The sequence below is a fragment of the Balearica regulorum genome, chromosome 7, assembly GCF_011004875.1.
Source record: "Balearica regulorum gibbericeps isolate bBalReg1 chromosome 7, bBalReg1.pri, whole genome shotgun sequence".
Classification (NCBI taxonomy): domain Eukaryota; kingdom Metazoa; phylum Chordata; class Aves; order Gruiformes; family Gruidae; genus Balearica; species Balearica regulorum.
Window position 1 is genome coordinate 8,804,609 of NC_046190.1, and position 24,662 is coordinate 8,829,270.

At 36.4% G+C, this 24,662-nt stretch overlaps 1 protein-coding gene across 4 annotated transcripts in view; it reads right to left on the bottom strand.

The window, feature by feature from the left end:
- The window catches only part of ATRNL1 (attractin like 1), a 522,496-nt gene that overhangs the window by 224,798 nt on the left and 273,036 nt on the right, over positions 1–24,662 (bottom strand). For all 4 annotated transcript variants that reach the window (XM_075757823.1, XM_075757824.1, XM_075757826.1 and 1 more), the window contains exons 25-26: positions 22,565–22,626; positions 1,057–1,135 (exon numbers count right to left, since the gene is read on the bottom strand). In XM_075757823.1, coding sequence (XP_075613938.1) covers positions 1,057–1,135; positions 22,565–22,626 — 141 coding nt within the window. The remainder of the gene's footprint in view (positions 1–1,056; positions 1,136–22,564; positions 22,627–24,662) is intronic.

Here is a 24,662-nt window from a genome sequence, read left to right on the forward strand (position 1 = left end):
AGAATTTTGCTTAGAATTAAAAAAATTAGAAACAAAAAAGGAGAAAAAAGGGTTGAGAGGGTTGTCTCCTACTATATGTTCCAATGACTGTTGATAACAATACAAAGTCACAGCATCGAACAGCTTCCTAGAAAGTCTGAGATGCTACGCTATGATCCTCTGTGTTCACTCAACTTACTAATGTTTTTGCACTACTATTTTGAGACTATTGATAATACTGGGATGCATTCAACACAGTATAACCAGTCAGTCAAAAGAGGGGATTATCCTGCTGTAATCAGCGTTGGTGCAGCTTCACCCTGTAGTGTAGCTCTGGGCCCCACAATTTAAGAAGGATGTTAGGTACTTGAATGCGTCCAGAGAAGTGCAACAAAGCTGGTGACAGGGCTGGAAGGAATGTCCTGTGAGGAGCGGCTGAGGACACTGAGGTTATCTAGTTTGGAGAAAAGGAGGCTGAGGGGTGACCTCATGGCTCTCTACGGCTTCCTGAGGAGGGGAGGTGGAGAGGGAGGTGCTGAGCTCTTCTCCCTGGGATCCAGTGACAGGATGTGTGGGAATGGTTCAAAGCTGCAGCAGGGGACATTCAGACTTGACATTAGGAAGGATTTCTTTACCGAGAGGGTGGTGAAACATTGGAGCAGGCTTCCCAGAGAGGTGGTCAGTACCTCAAGCCTGGCACTGTTTCACTGGCATTTGGACAATGGTCTTAATAGCATGCTTTAACTTGGTCAGCCCTGAAGTGATCAGGCTAGATGATCCTTGTACATCCCTTCCATGGAAATTCTATCCTATACCTATTCCTATTCTATATATTCCACCATAAAGAAAATTTAGCTTTCTGCAACCTAGTTATGCAATTTCTTTATTTTTTGACAGGAGAAAGAAACAAGGTTTTCCTCTTCACCACAAAAAGCCCAGGGTTAAAAAAAAAAAAAAAAGTTTAGAGGGATATTTAAATTGTGTACACAGGAGAAAGTGGAAGTGTCATTGTTCATCAAAGGTCTCAATTTATTCTGAAAGATAAAGCTACCACAATAATCTTAAAGTTATTGATACCTCTCTCCGTCGAGAAGCCCAACAGGTTTGTTTGATTTTCCAAACGACAGCGGCTACCAGCAGTAAGGATAAGAAACAACTGCAATTACAAAGAAACAAACAAAAAGTAATTGTAACATAATGATCTGAAAAAGCTTATGTTTTTAGGGTATCAAAAGTAATGAAAATACATTTAAGTGTTGAAAAGAACCCCAAAATATAGAGGAAAACTACACTCTACCAGGATGACAAACAACAGTCAACCATCCAAGTTCAAAGTCAAAAAAGAATGCACACCTCTGATACCGTGGTTGTCTCCATAAAATGCTATTACTGTCTCCATTAGCATGGGATAAGCTTCATTGCAACCATCCACATACCCACAATGGTCTCAACAAGTACGCACTGCATGTTCCACATTTAGCAGATGTAAAAAGTGGATGAACTATATCAAAAAAATTGTACCAATTTATACTTCTCTCAGTTTGTAAATTCTGAGTAATTTCCTGGGATGAAGGAAAGGTAACTATGCAGGGAGTATAATTAGTTTGAGAAACCAGGTTGGCAATAGGTCTGTTTTATCAAATTGAGTATTTCTATAGTGAATTGTCCAGGGAAAACATCTGAAAGAACATCACTACGTTATAGTCCAAAAACACAACAGGAGAAAAAAAAAAATCAACATTATTAAACTTCTGCAGTTCACAATCACAGCATAGGCCTTCTCTCTTGCTCCAATATTTTTGTAGTCCTAAAATTTAGTCCAGAAAGGATTTTCGTAGAAAAATCATTGAACTCTAAATCTCTTTTAGTGAATTTCTGGATACTAACAAAAGGATTCTAAAGTTGACACCTAATGTAAGCAATCAGAAGATCTTTTAAGTTTTTTATAAAAGTACTGTGCATAAATGCAAAATACAATCATTATCCATACAGTTAATACCAATGCTTCCCTGTATCATTCTGTAAACAGAACTGAAATTATGACCTAGAAGATACATCTTCAGAAGTAACAGCTCATGGCATTCAATATTTACCCATAACACGGAGACTATTAGAAACCTGTTTATGGCAACTGTAGTTTAATCTCACTATTAAGGTAATGGAGTGAAAGCACCCAATCATTCCTTGGTCTGCAAGCAACAGAATCAACTGTACCACAGAATATTTGACAACAAAAAGTATCATTGCTCTGAATATGTTCAAAAGTCAGTCTCCATAACACAAGCTTTCCTTGATGGTTAAAGTAATACAAATCAATCTGGCTTTCTATCAGCATCTTATTTATTTAAAACTCTTTTCATTACAGGCTTTCAAAATTCTTTTTTATCAATTTCTTCTTTGAACACCCTTGAGAAAGCCTGCAGAGTGAGGCCAAGTTTGAAAACGAAAAGTACCAAATATTAAGTGGTTTGGGCATAGAGTGCTCAATTAAAATTAACGGCTCTTTTTTCTACTTGAGACAATTCTGTCTGTTTAGCTCCAAGAAGGCTGATTGTTCCAAACCTGAAAGGAAAAAATGGTTAAAGGATCTGTTTCTAGATGCAAAGTTTGACTTTCCTCTTAACAGCCAATGTCAACCACCAGCATTTGTTTAGCAGTTTTTTAATGCTCTTTGGGACTTAGGGATTTTTATGGAAAGGAAGATATATTCTCCCTTTCTCCTTGTAGGGCCATTTTAAATACTGCGTTGAGCTTTTATTGTTTTTGGCACAGATCCTTTAAAAAACAAAAATAGTTGGAATTTTGATTGGTTCTGATCAATGGATCTAAGAACCATTCTGCCAACAGAAAATTGTTGGAAGAGTCAACGATCTGTAATAAAAGGATGTGAGCGGGCAAGTGCTAGTTCAAGAACCTTAGGGAATTCAGAAGAGAAATCTCAACCTTACACTTTGATGAATCTTAGTGTAAATCATCTTTCTACATGGATCTTCACTGAAATGAACAGTAAGAACATTTTAATTGATATACCATTTTACTAACACAGTATTTCTTACTAGAAGTATTTCCCTTAAGAGTTTTGTACGACAAAATATCAAAGTAGCACAAAGAATGTTATGACAGAAACTGATCATCAGAGAATGATCACTGTTTTGCTTAATGCATCACTCCAGTTGATGCACTGATTTCATTTTTTAAAATTTATCTTTGGCAGTCTCCCTTTGTCCAGTCTCCTTTGAAAGCAAGCACAAGTTGACCGTGAATTTATACTTGGTGTCTAGGGAAAAGCAGAACAAAAACCACCCAGACCACCAGAATAAATCCAGTTTTGCAGCAACATCTTTTTAAGCTTTTTCAACCAATAGGTGCTTACAAATACTGTTTCCCAGAAATAGCATACTACAGTATACGGTAGGTTTTCCCTACCATATATTGTACTGTCTAGCTAGTAACTGCAACAGAAGCTTAGGGGCAGCACCGGAGTACATGTTGCTATAAATTAGCATGCTGTGCATGAAGTAAGGGTAAGCAATCTCACTTGCTCCTCTCCTCCTCTTCAGTCTTTCAAAAAACCCCACTAAATTAGGAAAATATCAGCAACTCTGTTTAAAATTATGAACTCAAAGTTGGAATTTGAAAAGATGAATACGTTCAAGAGAGCCAGACACAAGAAACTAAGAAACTAACTCACTGTGTGACTGCTTCATTATGACCAGGAACTGAATCTCTTTCCCTAGAAAATTCTGTCCTTCACATTTATTAATTTCTTGAATAATTCTCTTAAGCTTGTAGAAGGAAAAAAAACAAAACACTTGAGAGTTCTGGCTGAAAAACTTTAGGCAAATTGCTTCTGTGCTCTGTACGTCAATGGAGCTGGGTTACACATTGAATTGTCCTGTTGTCAGTCAAAACATCATTTGGTTTGTGTGCAAAGTCAAAATTAGAAACAAGTGTTTCTTCACAAGTAAACACAAAATATTTGACTTTCTTCTCTGTTCTTTTTTAATACAAATAATCATGAGGAAAAAATATCAAAATTTATGTTAACGAAGAGAAGACAGACATGGAAAATAGATTTTGTCAAACTAACCTGGTTCCAGGCTGTGGTGAGATAATAGCCCTGGTTTATTTAGGGCAATAAAAATTAAAGCTGACTGCAAAGGATCTCACAATATTGAATGACTTGGCAATAAAATAAGAGAATGAAATTCAGTGCCGATGAACTGAAGGCAATGTGCACAAGAAAAAAAAAAAAAACACTCTAGCTACAAATACACAATGATAGATTCTAAATTAGCAATTACCACTCAAGAAAATGGTCTTGAAGTCATTGCAGATAGTTCTTTGAACATATCAACTGAATGTTTAGCGGCAGTCAAAACAGCAAATAGGATGTTAGGAGAGATTAGAAAAGGAATAAAGAACAAAACAGAAAGTATTGGGATGCCAGCGCATAAATCTATAGTATGTCGGTAACTTGAAGCACCCATCATCTCATTTCAAAAACAAAAAGTCGAACTTAAAAGGTATAAAGGAGTACAGTCAGCTTGGCTAGGGGAATGGAATGGTAGTAGAAATAAGCTCTTTCTGGTTTCGAAATAACAGGGAGTTGAAAGGAGACATGATAAAGACATTAACATCATAGGGAAACAGTGTAACAGCAGGACAAGTATAGATTGATGCTCTCCAATCCCCCAGGATACTTCTTAGCTCCTTCTTAAGACAGAAATGTAAGAGGAGAAGAAAACACAATCACAAATAGCATGGCAAAACAGAGATCAGTGCTGTGCAAAATAAATGAATTAAAAATTGGCCAGCTGACAGCTCAAAAAGAAATTGTCATAAAGGGGCCAACATCAGGAAAGGAAATTTCAAGACAGATTTGCAAGGTTCCCAGAGTATCAGATCCAGTCAGTTTTGATGAGACTGATAATAGCTAAGAGATCTATGCATGACACAAAGACTGAAAAAAATTAGTTAATGGTAATGAGGACAAAGAAATCAAACAGTGTGCCAAGTGGTCAATTGCACCTCTTTCAGCAAATTTTTTTATTGTTTTTTTTTAAACATAACGCCTGCTAAGTTGTATTCACAAGGGCAAGGAATCCAGGCCTCATACTTCAGGACATGGTTTAGTAGACATGGTGGTGTTAGGTTGACGGTTGGACTTGATGATCTTAGAGGTCTTTTCCAACCTTAAGGTTCTATGATTCTATGATTCCCCTTTGAATGAAATAACTTCCAAAATAACCTAGAGATCAGTGTGAATGACCAACTCAGTACGGATTGCTGCTGGGATGCTGAAACAAAAAGGGTTTAAACAACCTTTAATACTCAAGTATGCAGTAGTAAGCAGTACTTGGGAGATGAATTTATCACTCTACAACCTATTGTCAAAACAGATATTATCAGACTTGTTCTTGAAATTCTGGTATTTGCATTTTTTTTAAAGGAGGTTGGAAACATGGAGAGAATTGAGAGGAGAGTATAAAAATATTCAAAGGTTGGAGAAAATCTTTTACTGACAGTTAATTAACAAATTCAATCATTTCACTTTTCAAAAAGATCAAGTGGTGACTTGCCTACAGTGTGTACGAGTTTCGATGGGGAGAAAATATCAAGGCTCTCATTCACCTAGCACAGAAACGCATGGTAAGAAACAACGGCTGGAAGTAGACATTTGAATTAAACTCAGATGATTTATTTACTATATCATAAAATAATGTTAGATATCCTGAAAAAACAAGATTTGACTATGCTGCAATGACCAGATAATCTAAGATACAGAAAATGGATGAATGGTAAACAGGGAGTACAAAAAAATTAATGTGCTTACACAGACTCGTCGACATGGTCATAGATTTGGTCCACCATTTCTGACTCAGTAGTTGAGACTCTGAATGACATCTGAATACACAGATAGATGCCTCAGCAATGCAGATGGCTTGTGAAACGCTGACCCACAGTACAGATAGAGTGAATGATTTTCTGCGCTTACGAATGTAAATCTTTCCAATAAGACAATTATCATGCTAAGACACACTTAACACCACAGGAGTCCAGGCATTATCAGGATTTTGTAGTCTCTAGAACTAAGAAATGATCTGCCAGAAGATAATGACATAGCTTTGCACTGTTGCCCATTCAAACCATGTGGAACAAAATAGGGGGAAACACTAAAAAAAGCATGCTTGAAAACAAGCAATTCATCACCAAGCGTGTATTACAGGCTGACTGAAAGTTATCATCTTAGTATTAGGAGACAGTAAACAATTAGAGAGTGGATGAACTGAAGAGGAAGCCTTGAATAGAAGTAGTTTATGTCCAATGCAGCATTGGGAAGCAGCCACGGAAGGGCTGCAATAGAACAAGATCTAGCAGTAAGGTCCAGGCTTGACATATGATCTTCCCAGAAGGACTCTGGGTGGTATGAGAAGAGAAATACTGATTTAACAGAACACACAAAAGGAAAACTGCAAGGAATAACTGCTGCCTGCATAACTATTTTTTCAATGCATCTATTTATCACAAACCGTAAAGGGAATTAGTGGACGTGTTGCTGCTTGGTATCTGCAAATTAAAACGAAACCTGTAGATCACCTTTAAACAATCTCAGATTACAGGGATAAATACAGGGGAAAATCTGTGGTCAGTGTGGTTGGACTAGATGAATTAATGACAGAATTGTGCTTTAAGCTCTATGAATGCATTATAAACACACTACAGAATTCCTTTTTTTTTTTTTTTAATTACATATTAATGCCTATAAGTTACATATTGTATCAAAAGAGTATCTTTTTTGAAATGAAATAATTTACTTATTTTTGCAGTGATATAAAAGGAACTATTGCATGAATTAAATATAAATATTTCAAGGACCAATATTGTAAATGGAAGGTAAACAGAACAAAACAAAATGTTCCATCCTTTGCTATTTCTTTTCTCATTCTCTTATTATTTAACATGCAAAGAGAAATTAAAATGTCCAAAAATGCATATAAACATTCATGCATGAATAGCTGTTGTTTCTATGATTTTACTTAAGCCTCTAATTTCCATAATAATTCAGTATAAATTTCCATATTGGGTGAAAGCAAACACTTTTTCAAACTACCTTAAATCTGGTATACTTTTAATTCTATTAAAATTAAAAATTGTGTGGGATTCTACTTCAAGCACCAGTCATGTTTACTCATCTTATGACAGGGGACAAAGTTCAGTAGTTCCACCCGGCTGAGTGTGGTAGAGAGTCCCTAAGCTATCCCTGGTTAAGCCCACCTTTGGATGTGCAAAGTACGTTCCAGACTCAAATAGGCTTTTCAGTCCAAACTAGACCTAGTCCAAAGCAAAAAAATGACAAGATGCATATAGTGTGGATGTCAGGTCCTCACCACTACTTTACTCAACAGATGATCTCTTATTCGTCCCCACTGCTTACTAATAGAGACATAAGCACCCAAAGGTTACTTTCATAAAGTTATTTAGGTGCATAGCACTCTCACTGACTGCCCACACATGTGTACTTACACATATTTTAAAAGCTCCACCCAAGTGTTTTTTTGAAAATAGGAGTTGAGCCGTCAAGGCAACTAGTGCTTAATTACTTGAACCCTGCTGTGCTGAGCGAGACGATAAATATCTGTCTGGATCCACAAACCTCATGCCCCTTAATCTCACTTTCCTTGCCAAGAGCACAAAAACGCACCCTTCACTAAACAGCAATCTTAACAGTGACCCCACACTGTATTAATGTTTCTCTTTCATACTAACTATGGGGGTTTAAAACACGAACAAAAAATAATAGTATTCAGTAAAAAACCTGATGACTAAAACCTTTTTAATATAGATACGTGCAAAGAAAACAAGTCTCATATCTAAGTTAATGTTTTTAAATGAATATTGCAAAAGTTTCCTAAGAGATCACGTATACGTTTTTCTAAGAACTATTTTACTGACATATTATTTACTATCTTTTTATTGGCAAATAGAGCACATTTTAATTGATATGTTCTAAAGCAAGCGCAACTCAAATAAAAATAAATTAACAATTATTTTTTTAAAAAAACATTATTTCAAATAGCAATTATTGTCACAGCAATTGATTTCTCTCATTGTACTTGACAAGAACACTGTGTTTATGATTATAATGTGCTAGGTTCAGCCTTCCTTACTGGTGTTAACTAATATACACATGACAAGCAGCTCCAAAGATTTCAGCAGGATTATCTGAAGTACAAAGCACTGTAAACATATTATTAGGAGTCTGATATGTATGAGAGCAGTAGAAAATTTTTTAATGCTTTTAATGATTAATTAAATTGCTCTGAATCACACAGTTTTACAAACACTGTTATAACTAGGAATATTTCAATGATTAGCAACTCTGGATGATTCTGGGAATGAAGTGTTATGGTTCCAAATTAAAACGTGTGAAGACCTAGAGGGAAAGTGGTCTTGGCTAACAATGGAGCAGGCTATGCGGCCTCCAGTCCATAGTAATGCTGTGTGTAGGGTCAGGGAAATCAATCCTGGCTGACCCTGTGGAGCTGAATCCACCAGTAGTGCTTGTCTCCTGGTCCAGGGGAGCTCTGGCTGCCACAGGCAGTGACAGACCCCAAGCCAGCATCACCGTCAGGTGGTTCAGGAATGTCCTCCTCTTATTCTTGCACTACCGGTACCAGCAGGTCCATGCGCTGGCTGCACCCCACACTCCATTTGCTGGAACCGATCAGATAATACCTGGGCAACCTTTCCCTCTTCAGCTACACATATTTTATTGTTGTACATACTTAAATATGGCAGGGCTTTTTTCCATCGGCCTAGATCTATGTCCCATTCTGAGTCAGACTGCTCCTGCCTCTGCTGTTTCAATAAAGCAATAGATCCTGAGCTCCAACTTTTTCCCCACAGTTTCCCCATGAACCCAAAGGAAATGTAACTCAACTGTGAACCTTAAAACTGTGAATCTTAAAACTGTATAAAGGGTTCAAGCCCTCAGTTCGCACTTTCCAAACTGGAAAGTGAAAGAAACGTCAGAATATGAAGTAAATTATCTCTGATGGTATTTAAAACTTCAAGTGTTTCCAAAAATCATTTAAATGCAAATTTGTACTTATTTATTTGTGTCTCAGATGGAATTTACACATTAAGCAACACCTTTCAAGTTCATTTGAAACTAATTACATGGATAATTCCTCTTATCCAGATGACAGTGATTAAAATGCTGTATTTGGATGCATTCTTGAAAATCCCTATATTCCCATAGATATATCTTGCATGAAGTGTCTCATGAAAGTCACATAATTGCCCCTAAAATTAATTTCTCTCATGTCCACGACTACCAACCTTATATATATAAAAAAAGAATAACAGTTAAAGATAAATATATATGGCCTTCTACTAATCTGGTCCTCCCAGGCAGAACTTTATGGCAAGAATGCAAGGTAGAGGATATCCGCATTAGATTTGTTTTACTATGTCATGACTGCTTAACAGGAATGACATCTGCACAGAGATAAAGTTCATAAAATTGCTGACCAAGGGTTTAAGTGAAGATTTACAAACATTAAAAGGGCATAATGGAAATACCTTAGCTCATGGATTAAAAAATACATTCATACGTGGAGAGTCAATGGAAAGCATTTTTACTTAATATATGCAAAACTTCTTAAAGATGGCGATAGAAAATCTGTATATCCTTTCCTGCAGTCCACACAGCAAAGTAATTGCCATGAACAGCTCTGCAGGTATAGAAAACACTAATACATGGTTATTCTAAGGTGAGAAAAGGCTGACAGTGTATACAATAGGGATCAGAATTCAGAATAAACTCAACTATTAAATGGTATAAGCTTTTCTATTTATTTGAGTATTTAACATGTACAAAAAAAAAAATTAAAAAATAGGTTTCAATGATTTCAGATTCCTGTATTTCAACACATTATTCTTTGCCAGCCTAACACCTATCAAGTATTGTCAGTGCAGACTCAAGCTATATTCCAAGGAAACGTCAAACCTTTGTGAAGATTTCCACCAGTATCAGAGCAGTCCTTTTAACTGAGGAGAACAGGAGACCACATCTAAAGAATTTCCCACTCCTGGGTGGGAAAACACTACAATTCTTATTTTCATAACATCTGTGTCTCCGAATCACACACAAACTGAATACTTCTGCTTGGGAACAGATGTAACTGGTACTTATCTCACTTAGAATAAAATAAAAGAAAGGAAGAAGGAAGGCTGAGATGGAGCCACGGACTGAGTAATTGGGCTGTTGAGTAAAATTTCAGTTCAGAAAGTACGTCAACACATTCTCCTTCCCTGGCAGATGAGACATTGATCATTGCTGATCCCAAGCTTTATAAATGAAATATTTTCAGAGAAAATGGGCTAGGCGGGGACTCTACTCCCACATAAAAAAATTCCTGTTTGTCCCTACATTAGAATCAGAGAGATTAGATGGTTTTATGAGCCAAGAAGTTTGGCAGATCAGCATAACAGATCTTTCTACAGAATTTCATTTCCCACAGAGTAGATGGATATGAAGCTGAAAATTTATTTCTATCTTGGAGGACTGTTATTGACTGCGGCAGGAAGATTGTAAAGCAATTCCTCAGAAAAGATCTTATTCCCTAGTCTTATGAAGAAAAATACCTGGAAAACACAGGGATATTGAAACTGACTTTAAAGAAGAGACCCCTAATAAAATCTCAGACACAGCCTAGCTTTAAAGATACCACATAACTGCATCGCTACACTGGCCACTACAGGAGGCACACATAGACATGAGCAAAAATCCTTAAGTGGTTTTTTTTTTAAATAACAGAGAGTGCTTACATCTCAGAACTTGAAATAACAGTTTTGAATCAGTTGTACTGAGGAGGGGGTGGACTTTCATATCCTCTAGCAAGTATCTGATCCATCATTTCTTTTAGCATATGACCTGTGTTACAGCTATATCCTAAAAAGTATTCAAAGGAAAGCCCCGTTAAGAAATCACCTCCTATATGGCTACATGCTCAATCTTCTGAAATCCCAAATTAAACAATTTATCCCAAATCCACAACGGTAGCACTAGATTTTAGGTGCTTCCTGAACAACTCTAACCTGACTGTGATCATGAGATGATACCACCGATCCGCTGCAGCTGGATTCTGTTGCATAGTTGATACCTTTTTTCTTTTTTGAGGAATTCTCACTAACTAATGATCAGGGCATCTTTAGCTTCCCAGTGAAACAACAATCAAAAAGTCAGGAAGGAAATGTGTGATCCAAGCTCACTATTACTTCCACAAGGTGAGTATGAATTATCCCAATAACACTATTTTATAAAATATCTGAGAAGTTTGCACCACAGCTATCTGGACCACTTATGTATGTACACTGCGACTCCACTCAAAAAAATTTAAGTATACCTGTGTGAAATATGTGTGAATATATATTTTATATATATAAAAATAAAATAAAATTATGTAGGTTTTATGGGAGAATAGAGTTATAGAATGTGGTTGTTCTACTGCTTAGATAAGTAGCAATATAAATAACAACAAAAAATCAAAGAAAAGTGTATGAGCTGCCTCTACTCCAGTACTTCTACCCAGAACACCTATATGCAATGGGGCAGCACAGTATTCACGGTAGGTGTTCATGGACTGAGTCACCCAAACACTGACACTTAGAAGGACAATGCATGCTTTGTACACACCACAAATTATGAACAAAGGATTAGATGCACAGGCTGAGATGCTCCAGCTCTTTTGCATGTAGAGTGTGACTTGTTTCGGAAGTAACGAAGATTTATTGTAGTAAAAGATGCTTGTTGCCTTCTGGTGGCTGTGGTAAATGTTTGTGATGGTAGCAACTTTTCTGTTTTGAGACTGGTTTTGGCAGTGGAGATCTGTAGCGTTGCAGAGGAGCCAAAATAAAGGTCATGGGCAAATTAAAGTGATAGCCCTGTGCCATGGAGTTTTCTGACTGGTTTTCCCAGGACCACTGACTGTTGTGGCACAGAGTATTTGGACTGCTCTGCTGAAGTTAACAGAAATACAAGAAAGGGAAACGAGCCTTAAAAAAACCAGTATGCTGCCAAAAGCACACTGTAAGAGGTCTCTAGAGGAGCACATTTAAAATTACTATTAAAAATGTAACCAAAATTATTTTGTTGAAGAAGAGGGGCAAAATTAAGTAAAATAATGAACTAAAACTTCAATAATGTTACTAATAAAGCTTCACAATTTAAGCTCTGAATGCATAACTGAAAACAGAGAGATTAAAGTAACAATGGTGTCAACTGCATTTTATATAAATTACATTTTAAAGTAAGCAGCATCAATGAAATACCAATATAATACATATTAGCTCATTAGTAAGAACAGATACCACGTCTGCGTAAAATCGTTTATTAATATATATTGAATGTAGAAAACCAACTTAATCCTTCATCTCCTGAGGCATAAACTCCTATAATAGTTTAAAATTATCTCTGACAACTGCCTGGGTTTATTGGTCTTTGCTGTGCAATGAAACATCAAAATACTTCTTGAAGGTAAGGAAGAAAGAAATGTGTTTGAGCAGGGAATTTGTTATTTGCAGGAAAATAATTATGAAAAAAAACCCTATTTTTTTTTTCATTATGTACATGTGCCAAAATGTTATAGATAATGTGAGTGTGTGTGGGGGGGTGTTAAATAACTGTACCAAATAAAATAATTATTTTAAAGTAACTATATAATGTATAAATTCACACATACATATTCTGTATTTATATTTTCCTGCAGACATAATTCATGTATATATACATAAAACTGTCTTTTCATATTAAATATACCACAAGCCATACCAGAAGCTACTATAGTAAAGCATGAATGAATGATCAATTATGTGAACAGTCTTTATATACAACTAAAAAGGCAAAATGGATATAGTGTACATCAGGATGCTATTTGGAAGACCAACATTCACATTTCATTCTGCCAATACAATATCAAACAAAAGTGAACCATTTAAAAAGATTCTGAAATATATTACACAATAAAGCTCTAGATGTGAACTTTAACTCTCAGCAGTTCTTCCTTTCACCTCTTTGAAGCAGCAAATAAAGAAGATTTACAAGCAAAGGGACTTAATCTAACATAAACTGAAATTAATCTCCATAGAATAAATAGAACATCACACCCATAAAGTGTGATTATGTTTCTTTTACTCATGGAAAATACTTTCATATTTCATATAATTTTATGGTTTTGCCCTTCATGGGTGAAATGCTCTATATTTCTCTCAACAAGTGATGTTGTATATAAAACCCCCAGATCTAAAAAGAAAAATAAATAAATATGTCTATTAAATTTGCAGACAAATTATGAAATGCAGAATTTAATATTTTCTGTAGCATTCAAGAAGAATTGGAAATTGAATATATTGTTCCTATTTCAAAATATTTATGCTTTCACCTCATTTTCACCTCATGTTTTTTTGCAATGATTTTGCTGATTCATACTAATTTAAGATTTAAAATTAAGAGAGAGGGAAAAGACTCATTTATTCCAATCACAGTCAATTAGTGAATTTGAGGAAGAAGGACTGCCAACCATTGCTGCATTTCATCAGCTTTCCAAATCAAAAGACTCATATTATTTCAATAATTTCTTTTCTGCTTTCCCCTCATTCTTTTCTTTCACTGCAATGTTTCTCTAGTGCAGATATTATCCTCTGATAATAAATCAGAGAAAAATAAAATACATTTAGAAACTCACCCAGCCATGTCAGCATTGTTCAGCATATTAGACTCAAATATAATCAAGAAATTTAATACATTGCTAAAGGACTTTTCTTTCATTATGTAAAATTTCCAATACCTTTTCCAAAGAAGGAAATATATTTGAAGTGGTAGGTGTAAAATAGTCATAATTCTCCTTATTAACAGCTCTATTAACATGAAATTTTCCTGAAGATAGAGTAGGAATTTTTAGATTTCCTGGCCAAAGAAACATCATTATTTTTCTGTAATTGTACTGCGTAAAGAATACAAAACCCCTGATACCCCTCAACCTGATATTTAGAATTCTGACTGAAAAGACTCAAGACATGTAAGGAAAGAAACATAATTTTGAAACTATAGAGTGTTTTCCTAAAATAGTGCAAAAAGTATTGAAAACATAGAAAAACAATTATGATATAGAACATAATTGGGCCACATATGCAGATTAATACAGGTTTAAAAATTTAAGCAGATGCTGTAACTACTTTTTAATGTGTAATTTTAGTGCAGCTTTTGGAGTCCAGAGCAGCGTTTCCATAATTTTGATTCTTATTGACAAAATGTATCACTCCCTGTCTTATATCCCAATAAATAAATTAAAACTCCCAAAATCTTCCACACAAAATGCTTCATTTGGTACTAGGAAATTTTCCTGCAATATTTTTATTAATATTCTATTTAAAAAGCTCAGTAGATTAATTCCTTTGAATTCAGATGTCTCTTCTCAAAAGTAATAATTAGATTTAATGTTTTAGTATCTATGAAATCCACAGCATAACACACAGTCTAGCACTCTCTTTGCTCTCTTTCTATGATTTATTACAACTGAACACAAGGACCCTGAATATTTCTCTACTGCCAAAAACAGATTGCTCATTTCTTCGATGTCACTCACTTCACAGCATGCCATGCCGACTGCATCTGCAAAGATAGACTGGCAGACTGCTTGAGAAAGCTGCTTGTCACTTGCTATAATGGACAATGACATTATTGCCTAAAGGAAAACCCTAATATTTTTTTACTTCCTTTATTTTTTGTCATAATTTTTCTTCATCAGTTTTTGCCCCACTTCACTATACACTTACATCTGGAAACAAACTTCTGAAGTTAACTTTGCAATTGGTACGTATACACTGTCATCAGAAGACGGAATTGCTTCTCTTTTGAATTAAAATTACAAAAGCAAAATTTCAAGTCCATTTATCACAGATGAAAACCTGTTCTAGTTCTTTTGTTTAAATTATGGTGGACTGGAGTTTCATAAAAAAGTGACCAGGATTAAGCACTCTGGAAGACAAATAGCTGTGAGCGCCACCGTTGTTTTAGTCTAAGAAAAAAATTGACTAATCGGATTTAAAGGAAATACAATAGAAAATGTAGGGAATCAAAACACAAACACAATATGAATTATCTATGATGCTTCTTAGGAAACAAAATACAAAGCAGCTGTAAAAAGACGCATCCCTGAAAGGAGAACATTACAGAAGCGTCTCAGAGTAAGGGAGCCTGCAAAGTAGAGTCTTCAAAAAAAGACATACATTCTCCAGGAGTCTTGGGAAGTATATTTCAGGTGCCACCTTCTGAGACCTCTGTGGTGAACACTATTACGTAAGTGGCAGCTTTGATTCCAACTAGATTTTAGAAAAGCAGAAGTAGTGACAAAATGTCTTTTGGAGTGCTAGGCTACACCATCATACACAATGCAGACTGCAATTTAAGATTATTTTTTTCTAACAAAGACTAGAGAAAAAAAAGAAATCTTTCAAATCCTATTACTGTCATCCAAACCTTCACCCTACAACTCCCTTCTGCACTTAAGCAACTGCAGAACTTATTTCTAGTTATTACGACCTGAGCAGAAACTGGGATTAAGCATTTCACCAGGCACAACGAACAGTTCTCGCTTACTGCATTTGATACATACAGCAAGTGAGAAGTACAAAATTTTAAATGCACCTACTTGAAGGAAGGAAAAGCCCATATCTGCTGTATATCGAGCAAGTACATAGGCCACCTTCAGATATCAAGCTGAGCAACTATTTTGTTTGAGGAACAGTATATGCTGAAATCAAAATACAGCAAGCGCTAGTGCACTCGTATGCACTTCCAAATGACTCGAAGAATGAACACAGAAAGAAGATAAACCAGAACGAAATAATGGAAAACAGGTCTGTTCACCAAGGGATTAAATGACTCATCCTTTGTTTTGAAGACCAACTGATCCAGTGGTCCTGGGGAATCTCCTTTGCCTGCAAGCTAATAACAATTGGCTGCCATCTCAGGTAATATGAATATATCAAACAACTCTACAGTGATGACAAAGTTTCCAGGTGATTCAGAGAGTGGAAGTCACAAAACTACATTCCACAGTTAAAACCAAACATTTTAAACAAAAAAAGAAATCAACTCAGAGTGCCCACTGCAGTATAGACATGCTTGTCCCAGTGGAAGTCAGACAACTATTTGCTTTTAAGTGAGGTGAAAACTGTTTAATGCATCACTAAGTAAAAATCAATTTTATTCTAGCCCCAAATGTAAAATCCATTTTGCTAAGATAACTTGATTTTCATGTTACCAGAAAATATTCTAATTTAGATTTATAAGAGTTCTGCATTTCCTGAGAACCCAGCCATGGTGGACATGATCTGATCCTGACACACTGCGTTTTGTCTTTCTTACAGAGACCGATATTTGATCTCATAAAGCGAAGCATGCCAAAATCTATCATTCATTTATCATCCCTTATTTTAACCAAAATAAAACACGAAGCCAGCAGATACACCAAAGGATGCCGGTAAAGAGAAGGAATTCACTCGTTGCAAATTTACACCAAGAATGGCAGATTCAGGTACCGAAGCTCTGGGGAGCTCTAACACAACCCGCTGAAACGCAGCCATCCACTCCTACTACGTGAAACGCAGCTGAAGTGACTATTTTGACATTTTTGCACACAGTCATACATACGGGGGTGATAAATCTGGTTCTTCAGTAACTGCTGCAATGCTACTAGTCCTCGTCCTAACCTGAATGCCCATCCCTTCCTCCTGCAATAAACACTGGGTATATTTTGAATATTGTAATCTCTCACTCGTCATGCTCACAGAAAGATTTGTCAGAAAGATTGTACCCCTGATCCTAAATGACCATAATTTTTCATAGAATTTCTTAAAACACACACAACAGAAGGATTTTCAAAATTTTAAAGTATCCATATTTCTTAATATGATTCTACTTATTACAAATTGGAAATTCTGTAATTCATAATAGCAAGGAGATATGTTATAAAAGTGACTAACATGTACCATTCCAACCAGTCTAAAATTCACCAGCTGGCAATTCCACCCCAAGAGCTAAACCAGAGGCAAAGGAAGGATTTGTTCTGAGAGCATAAAGAAGATGTATGCTCAGAGAAAGTGCCTGACTAGTTAGTGGCTGGTATTATGTATTTAAAACATAAAAATAGTCAAAAATAGTCATGACAGTAGTAGTAACATATCATTACGTATCACAAAAATACTCATAGCTAACCTCTGTCACCTGTACCGATTTCATGGTTGCCTATGTGACAAAACCACATCTCTTGCCAGAACTCCTGCTTCAGATTCTTGATAAAAAAGGTTTCTGAAAAATGTGTGAGTACTGTTAGAAATACTTAACTTTAATTTTATTCAGAAGCAAGTTTAGCCATCAAGAGTTTCTTAGCTCTCAGTTATGCATTTACTCAAACAACATATAATAAAAAATAACAAATTTTGAACTTTGTCAATTTTTATGCATGATAAAATATCATCCAAAGAAAAAGTAAATATGTTTTCAGAAACTAAAGATACTTCATATACCATTATGAAACACCTAAAATGTCCTGGCCACCTACTCAGCTAAAACAATATGTTCATGTAAGACTTGAAAACACTGAAAAGTTCTTTATCACTTACATTTTAGGAAAAAACAAAAACAAAAACAAAAACCAAAACCAACCAACAACCAGGCTGTAGCTTATTGAGTGTTTTACCGGTCAGCATAATACAGGAATAGAATTTCTTTAACTGTAGGGACTGAATTTCTTCAGTATAAGAAGAAAGACCATTCACATTTGCTGGCTGTGAAATTTTCTAATGAGATCAGTACTGCTTCAAAGCAGGTGGAAAAAAAAGTCACACACTACTTAAATTTGTGTGACAGCTAAAAGTCTTCAAGGCATGAGCTAAAAAGCATTGACTAAAGTAACACAGATGCCACAGTTTCTACAAGACTGTTAGGAATCTGTTACTACTCTTACAGATCTGATTGCATTTCTCCTCTTAGACAAAAGGTTACTGAACCAGTAGGTCACAGATTCACAGATTGGTAGGGTTGGAAGGGACCTCTGGAGATCATCTAGTCCAACCTCCCTGCTATAGCAGGTTCACCCAGAGCAGGTTGCACAGGATCGCATCCAGGCAGGTTCTGAATCTCTCCAGAGAAGGAGACTCCACAACCTCTCTGGGCAGCCTGTGCCAGTGCTCGGTCACCCTCAGAGGGAAGTTTTTCCTCATGTTGAGATGGAACTTCTTGTGTTCCAGTTTGTGCCCCTCATCCCTTGTCCTGTCACTGGGCATCATTGAGAAGAGCCTGGCCCCATTCTCTTGACATCCACCCTTTAGATATTTATAAGCGTTGATCAGATCCCCTCTCAGTCTCCTCTTCTCCCGAGTAAACAGACCCAGCTCTCTCAGCCTCTCCTCATAAAAGAGATGCTCCAGTCCCCTCATCATCCTCATAGCACTCCACTGGACACTCTTCTGTAGTTCCCTGTCTTTCTTGAACTGGGGAGCCCAGCACTGGACACAGTACTCCAGATGTGACCTCACCAGGGCAGAGTAGAGGGGGGGATAACCTCCCTTGACCTGCTGGTCACGCTCTTCTTAATGTACCCCTGAATACCATTGGCCTTCTTGGCCACGAGGGCACACTGCTGGTCAAGGAGAGCTTGTTTTCCACCAGGATTCCAGGTCCCTCTCCACAGTGCTGCTTCCCAGCAGGTCAACCCCTAACCTGTACCAGTGCGGACAAAATGTAACTTTCCAGTATAAAAATGAAATTAAATAGGGGGGGGGGGGGGGGTGTTTTGTGTTGGTTTGGTTTTTTTGGGGGGTGTGGGGGTTTTTTTATATGAATATCATGATCTGGAGCAGTACAGTTTCTGTAATATTCTGCTTACTTTTTCAAAAGAACTTTCATTTCTATAACCATTCTGTTCTAGAATGTACACCAGTACCTTGGTAGATCAAACATTAATTGCAGATCTAATAATGGTTTTTGCACTTTATTACGTATCATTTTAAAAAAATTCCTCACAGAGCAATATTTTTATAATAGTTGATCTTGATACATTGGGAAAATTCTAAAAATGCTTGTTTGATGTTTCTGACTGAAGCAGTGAAATGTGCATTGCATCTTTTACTCTGGAACACTTACCCTATAAAGGAACAGTTTTAAACTATACTTTTGAATGTTTTTTTTAAAAAACTGTTATTGTCAAATAAACCTATTTATTTGCTGGTTTGGCTAGGCGGCAAGGGTGAACAGGGTTATACCGTGTGCTCAGAAATATGAAAAATATAATACTAGATGGGAGAAATGCAAATGCACATTTATCAAAGCGGGTTGAAACATGTTTTGTTATCAAGCACATTCAAATTGTCTTTAAACACAATTATTTTCTCTGTCAATAATCCTAACAAATATGACTTGGGTTATTACTGTTACCAACACAATTTGCCACTGCTTTAATATACCGCATTCTCATCCACGGGGGGAGGGGGAAAAACCCAACAAAAAAACAAACCACAAAAAACCCCAACAAAACAAAAAAACCCAACAAACCAGCGCTTATTACAATAATTTTGTTCGGCTACAAACTGTTGAAACCAAATTTTCCAATAAAGGCTTGAACACTATCAACCACTTTTGAGAGGACATATTGATGCTGTCTTTGGGTATGACTAACTCTGTCCACTAGTGTGAAGAAAAAAAAAAAATTAGTTTTTGCTACATTTTCCTATTAGAATTATTCTGCAGCTTGTTTAGACTAGTGATCCTGTAGAAGCAACATCCAATTTGATAACTACTGAAAGTTTTAATGGTGTCTAGACTGAAAACTTTTTCTTCTAAATTTCTCAGTCTGGTTTCCTGTAAAGGACACACTAAGTATTATTCCTACACTTATTTACAACATATTGCAACTACTAGCTCAGTGACATAACAACCTGACAGTTTCTTCTTTGGATCATTTACATGGACTGACTATTTGCAAGCTCTGATGTCAGAGAGGATGCTGCAGTTATGAGTCGGGAGTGTCGCTATGACATTATGTGTGATTGTATTGGTTCTGTGATGAGAAAATACATGGACTTCTAAAACCTGTGAAAACCCCATGCCTCAGGGCATAACACTAAACCACACAGAAGGCACCGGTTCCTGTCTTGCTGGTTAGCCAAACAATAGGCCTGGGCTAATCTTCCTAGCAGAGTTAATCACCTTGGGAACACAATGTAATTAAATAACTATTTTCATGCATTCATTTCGTTCAGAACCAACTCAAGCTTCACCTCTCTTCTCCCTTCCCTTCCTTTTTCCTCTCAGGTTCTGCTTTGCAAAGTGTGAATCTACTGTGTGCTATTCTTTCTGTTCCTATTTTTTTCTTAGAAACACGATATGAAAGCTCCAGCTCCTAGACATCCTACCTATGTCTACACACACCCTAATACCGATTCAGTTGAGGAAGAGTACCATACAATCTCACATAAAGATTTTAAATTATATTTTGATAAACATTCTATTTCTCATGATAACCATCAAACCTTAGCCTGATTTGTATGTGCCTTTGGAGGGTGCCTTGTCATTGACTTTTTACCTTGCTTGGTTTACTGCAATGCACTACTCACGGCATTTCCTGATTCCTTTACATATATCTGCAACTAGGTTCCTAAGGTGCATAGAGTCATAGAATAGTTTGGGTTGGAAGGGACCTCAAGGATCATCTAGTTACAATGCCCCTGCCACGGGCAGGGACACCCTCCACTAGACCAGGTTGCCCAAAGCCTCATCTAACCTGGCCTTAAACACTTCCAGGGGTGGGGCATCCGCAACCTGTTCCAGTACCTCACCACTCCAACAGTAAAGAATTTCTTTCTCACATCTAATCTAAATCGACTCTCCTTCGGCTTGAACCCATTGCCCCTTGTCCTGTCACTACACTCCCTCATAAACAGTCCCTCACCATCTTTCCTGTAGGACCCCTTCAGGTTGATCATTAACGTTATGCTGCAGATAGCTGCAAGCCCTTTCTGAACTGAGTGCTGGCTGAAAGCCTTGGTCATACAATTAGGACCGAGGCAAAGGCAGTGGTACAACCTTTCTGTAAGGGGGATCACATTGGCCTTGGCTTCCCAGTAGAAGACAGATCTCTTCTTTCATCAGGATCACAGTGAGTTTGCATTTACTCAGAACAAACTGTATCAGATAGACCATCACACCAGGACAGCTAATGCAATGTATCTACAGAGATGGCTTCACCATCAAAGAGCCCATAGTTGACCATTTCTAAGCCTGCATAAGGGCACAGAGCAGAAACATATTCCTTTTAGTCTACATCTGCTATTCGTCACAGGGTCCCTCTGTTCTACTGTACTTGGACAGACTTTGCTCTCCTCTAAAGGAGTTTATCATCTTAAGTTTTGCATGAGCATCATTATTTTTTAAGATCTTGCTGGCTTCCCAGAAAAAAAAAACAAAAACAAACCAAAACTAATAAACCAAGAAACAAAACAACCACCAAACACCAACCTCCCAAAACACTAATAGACTGACCTTTAGGCAATCAGTATTTTATTGCTCTGCTTGAGGTGAATGAGGAGAAATGGGATGCTTCGCATCAGCTACTAACCCACTCTCCATTAGTCAATACACTGGGTACAGAAGACTTCAGGGTCTGCTCATTTCTGCCCCCTTTTTGGGGACGGCAATTAACAGAAGTTGGTCTGTTCACAGCATTTAAGAATCTAATTCTTCAGGTACAGGTGCTCAGAGCACAGTGATCAAAGTGAAAAGCTGTACTGCGAACTTATGAAATAAATGCATGGCAGTTCTAGAAATAGAGAAAGTCTGATGAACGTACTCATCTATCACTGTTCAGGTTTTGCATACGCTTCATGGTTATTGGGGAATATCTTCACAGCAAGATTTCTAAGCACCATAACTAATCCCTGTATATTCAAGTTTGTGACATCTTATATGACAGCTGAACTTTTAAGAAGTCTTTCAGTGGAGTTTTGTTCCGATCCTAGAATAGTTGTCCATTTGCAGTTGAAGCCAATTCCTGCATTGCTGCCACAACCAAATCTCATGCATCACCTACTGCCTTTCACAATTAATCTCTAACACATGAAAGCATTAGTAGTGCTTTATTAAAAATAACCAGCTATTGAACAGAACCATTATTTTTAATAATTCTTTCAAAGAGTTTACAAAAAATTCACACATATAAATGACTAGTTTAAGTGACTATAGCTGGCTTCTTTTAATCACTGTAATATAGAGTACATATCTAGCTAATCTTTATGAAGTAAGTGTGAAGACTGCTGCAGTGAAAATGAAATATATGAAAGATGCCAGCAGCTGCCTGCAGTTACAGGGCAACGGCCTGGATCCTCCACTGTTGCAAATTAGAGAACACAGTTTAAAGGCTTCCTTGCAGGCATTTCTTCAGATTAAGAAGCTGGTTAAGATACCAGTTTGTTTGAAAAGAATCAGCATGATTGCAGTCAGAAGACAGAAAAAGCAATTTACCTGAAGAAGGTGACAAAGAACTGCACCAGATCCATAATAGTATTGTGCTGTGAGAAGGCAATCTGCAAGTAAAAGAGAAGTAAATTACAACATGTTCAGAGTCAACAGCTCTTTTTAGGCTAGGGCTTTATGGCTCCATGGATGATTAATTTCAAGTGTAATATCAGTCTAGTGTGCACACACCTGCATTTACCATAAAGCGACATGAGCAACTAACTCCCATGTCTCTGCCTGTGTCAAAATACAAACAATGGACTATAGTCTTTCTACTGAAGTAAAGATAATAAAAATATCCACGTAAAATTTGCTTGATATAAACAATGAAAACAACATGCAAAATATTAAGAAAACATATTGATATAAATTGTCTTCTTTATAGTCAACTGTTTTAACTATCACCATTCTCCATTTTAATAACAACACTGAAACAAGGTTTTAGAAATGACAGAAACCATCTTGTATTTAAAAATAATACATTTAAAACATTTTAATTGCATAATATTTTTAAAAAAACATATAAATCTGGTGCATAATAAACCAAACTGTTTCAAAGCAAATTACTTTAAAGACAAAGTAACAAATATTCTTTTAGGTTACATTTTTACAGCCTCACCAGCACATGCCTTAGTTCAACTCCTGACTGTAATTTTTCACAAAGACTTAATAATTATCTCTAAGACGGCACATACACACAGACGGACATTCACACTTGCATGCAATAGAGTCTATAATTATTATTATAATTACTTTTTGCTAATGTTAAGAACAGTACTTAGTATTTAAGTTATATCTACAAATATCCTTAAGTCCCTGTCTTGTTCAGTTTTTCATAGTGTATAATTAGCAAACTGAACGTATACAGAATCTTCTACTGTGAATTGCACGAAGTGTTTATTTAACTATATTCATAGCTTGTTCAATGAATTTTTGTTTTTAGAGATCTTTGTGCATTTAAGATCTGATCTTGATGAGTAATTATACCAAATTACTCTGATCCCCTTTCACAGCTGACTTGTGAACTTTTGAAATGATAACATGATAGTCAAGATTTTTTTTTTTTTTATTTTAGGGCAAAGCTATTATGTAAACTTTAGTATTATAATGATGTTACCATGCCTTGTGCCAACTAAACACAGCTAACCACAGGTGAGATCACTTAAAAGTCTAAGGAAGGAACAGGATGTAAAATTCCAGGAATAAGCATTGGGACCACCATCAGGCAAACATATCTCTAAAATATCATCTCTCCTTTCTCTTCACTAATAAGTCACAATCGCAAGCAATGCAAACAATTGTAGGAGCTCTGGAATTCAGCACAGAAAGCAGATATTTCAAATTTCTCAGCCCAAATTATCAAGAAGGATGCCTGATAAATGAATCAGAATATAATTTAGTGTACTAAACTCCTTGAGCACCACCATCTCTCTCCTCTCTAGAGAGGAAATCTAAACGTGCCTAGCTTAAGTAGATTGTTGTGTTTGGATCAGGGCAAAACCTACATTCTGAGCGGGGAGCCTGTGGAAAGACAAGAAGCTGAAGACCACGGGGGAAGGAAGCAGGGCAGAAAAAGAACTCTACAAATGTTTTCACATTTGTTCAAAATAAGCAGAAATTTTAAATTCTCAGAAACTTTAACTTAGACTACTGTCATGATGGATACTGTATCAAACTGAAGAGAGATTAGGGAGTAAAAATATGAAAAAGCTGAAGACAAATTACAGTGGTCAAAATTGTCAAAGTATCTGTTAATGCCAATGTAACCTTTATTTTACACAGAAAAGATAAAATCTTAGAAAAGATCTGAAGATTTCTTTGGCCCAATATAAAGTGCATCCCGAGCATAAACGACTGTTTAAGAATACCTTGTATGAAAAACAAAAGCTTTCTATATTCAAGCTTTATTTCAAACGCAGGCTGGATTCCCTTCAAATGACATTTAGTATTCACATTAACTGCTGGCTTTTCCAGAATGTTTTTTACAAGTATCATACTTAAGGAGACGAACTAACACTAAGAGAAAAAAACATGCCAGTTTCAACAGAGCTCACCTTTTGGTGACCTGTTAAAAAGCTATTCGTTGAAGGAGCATTTATATTCT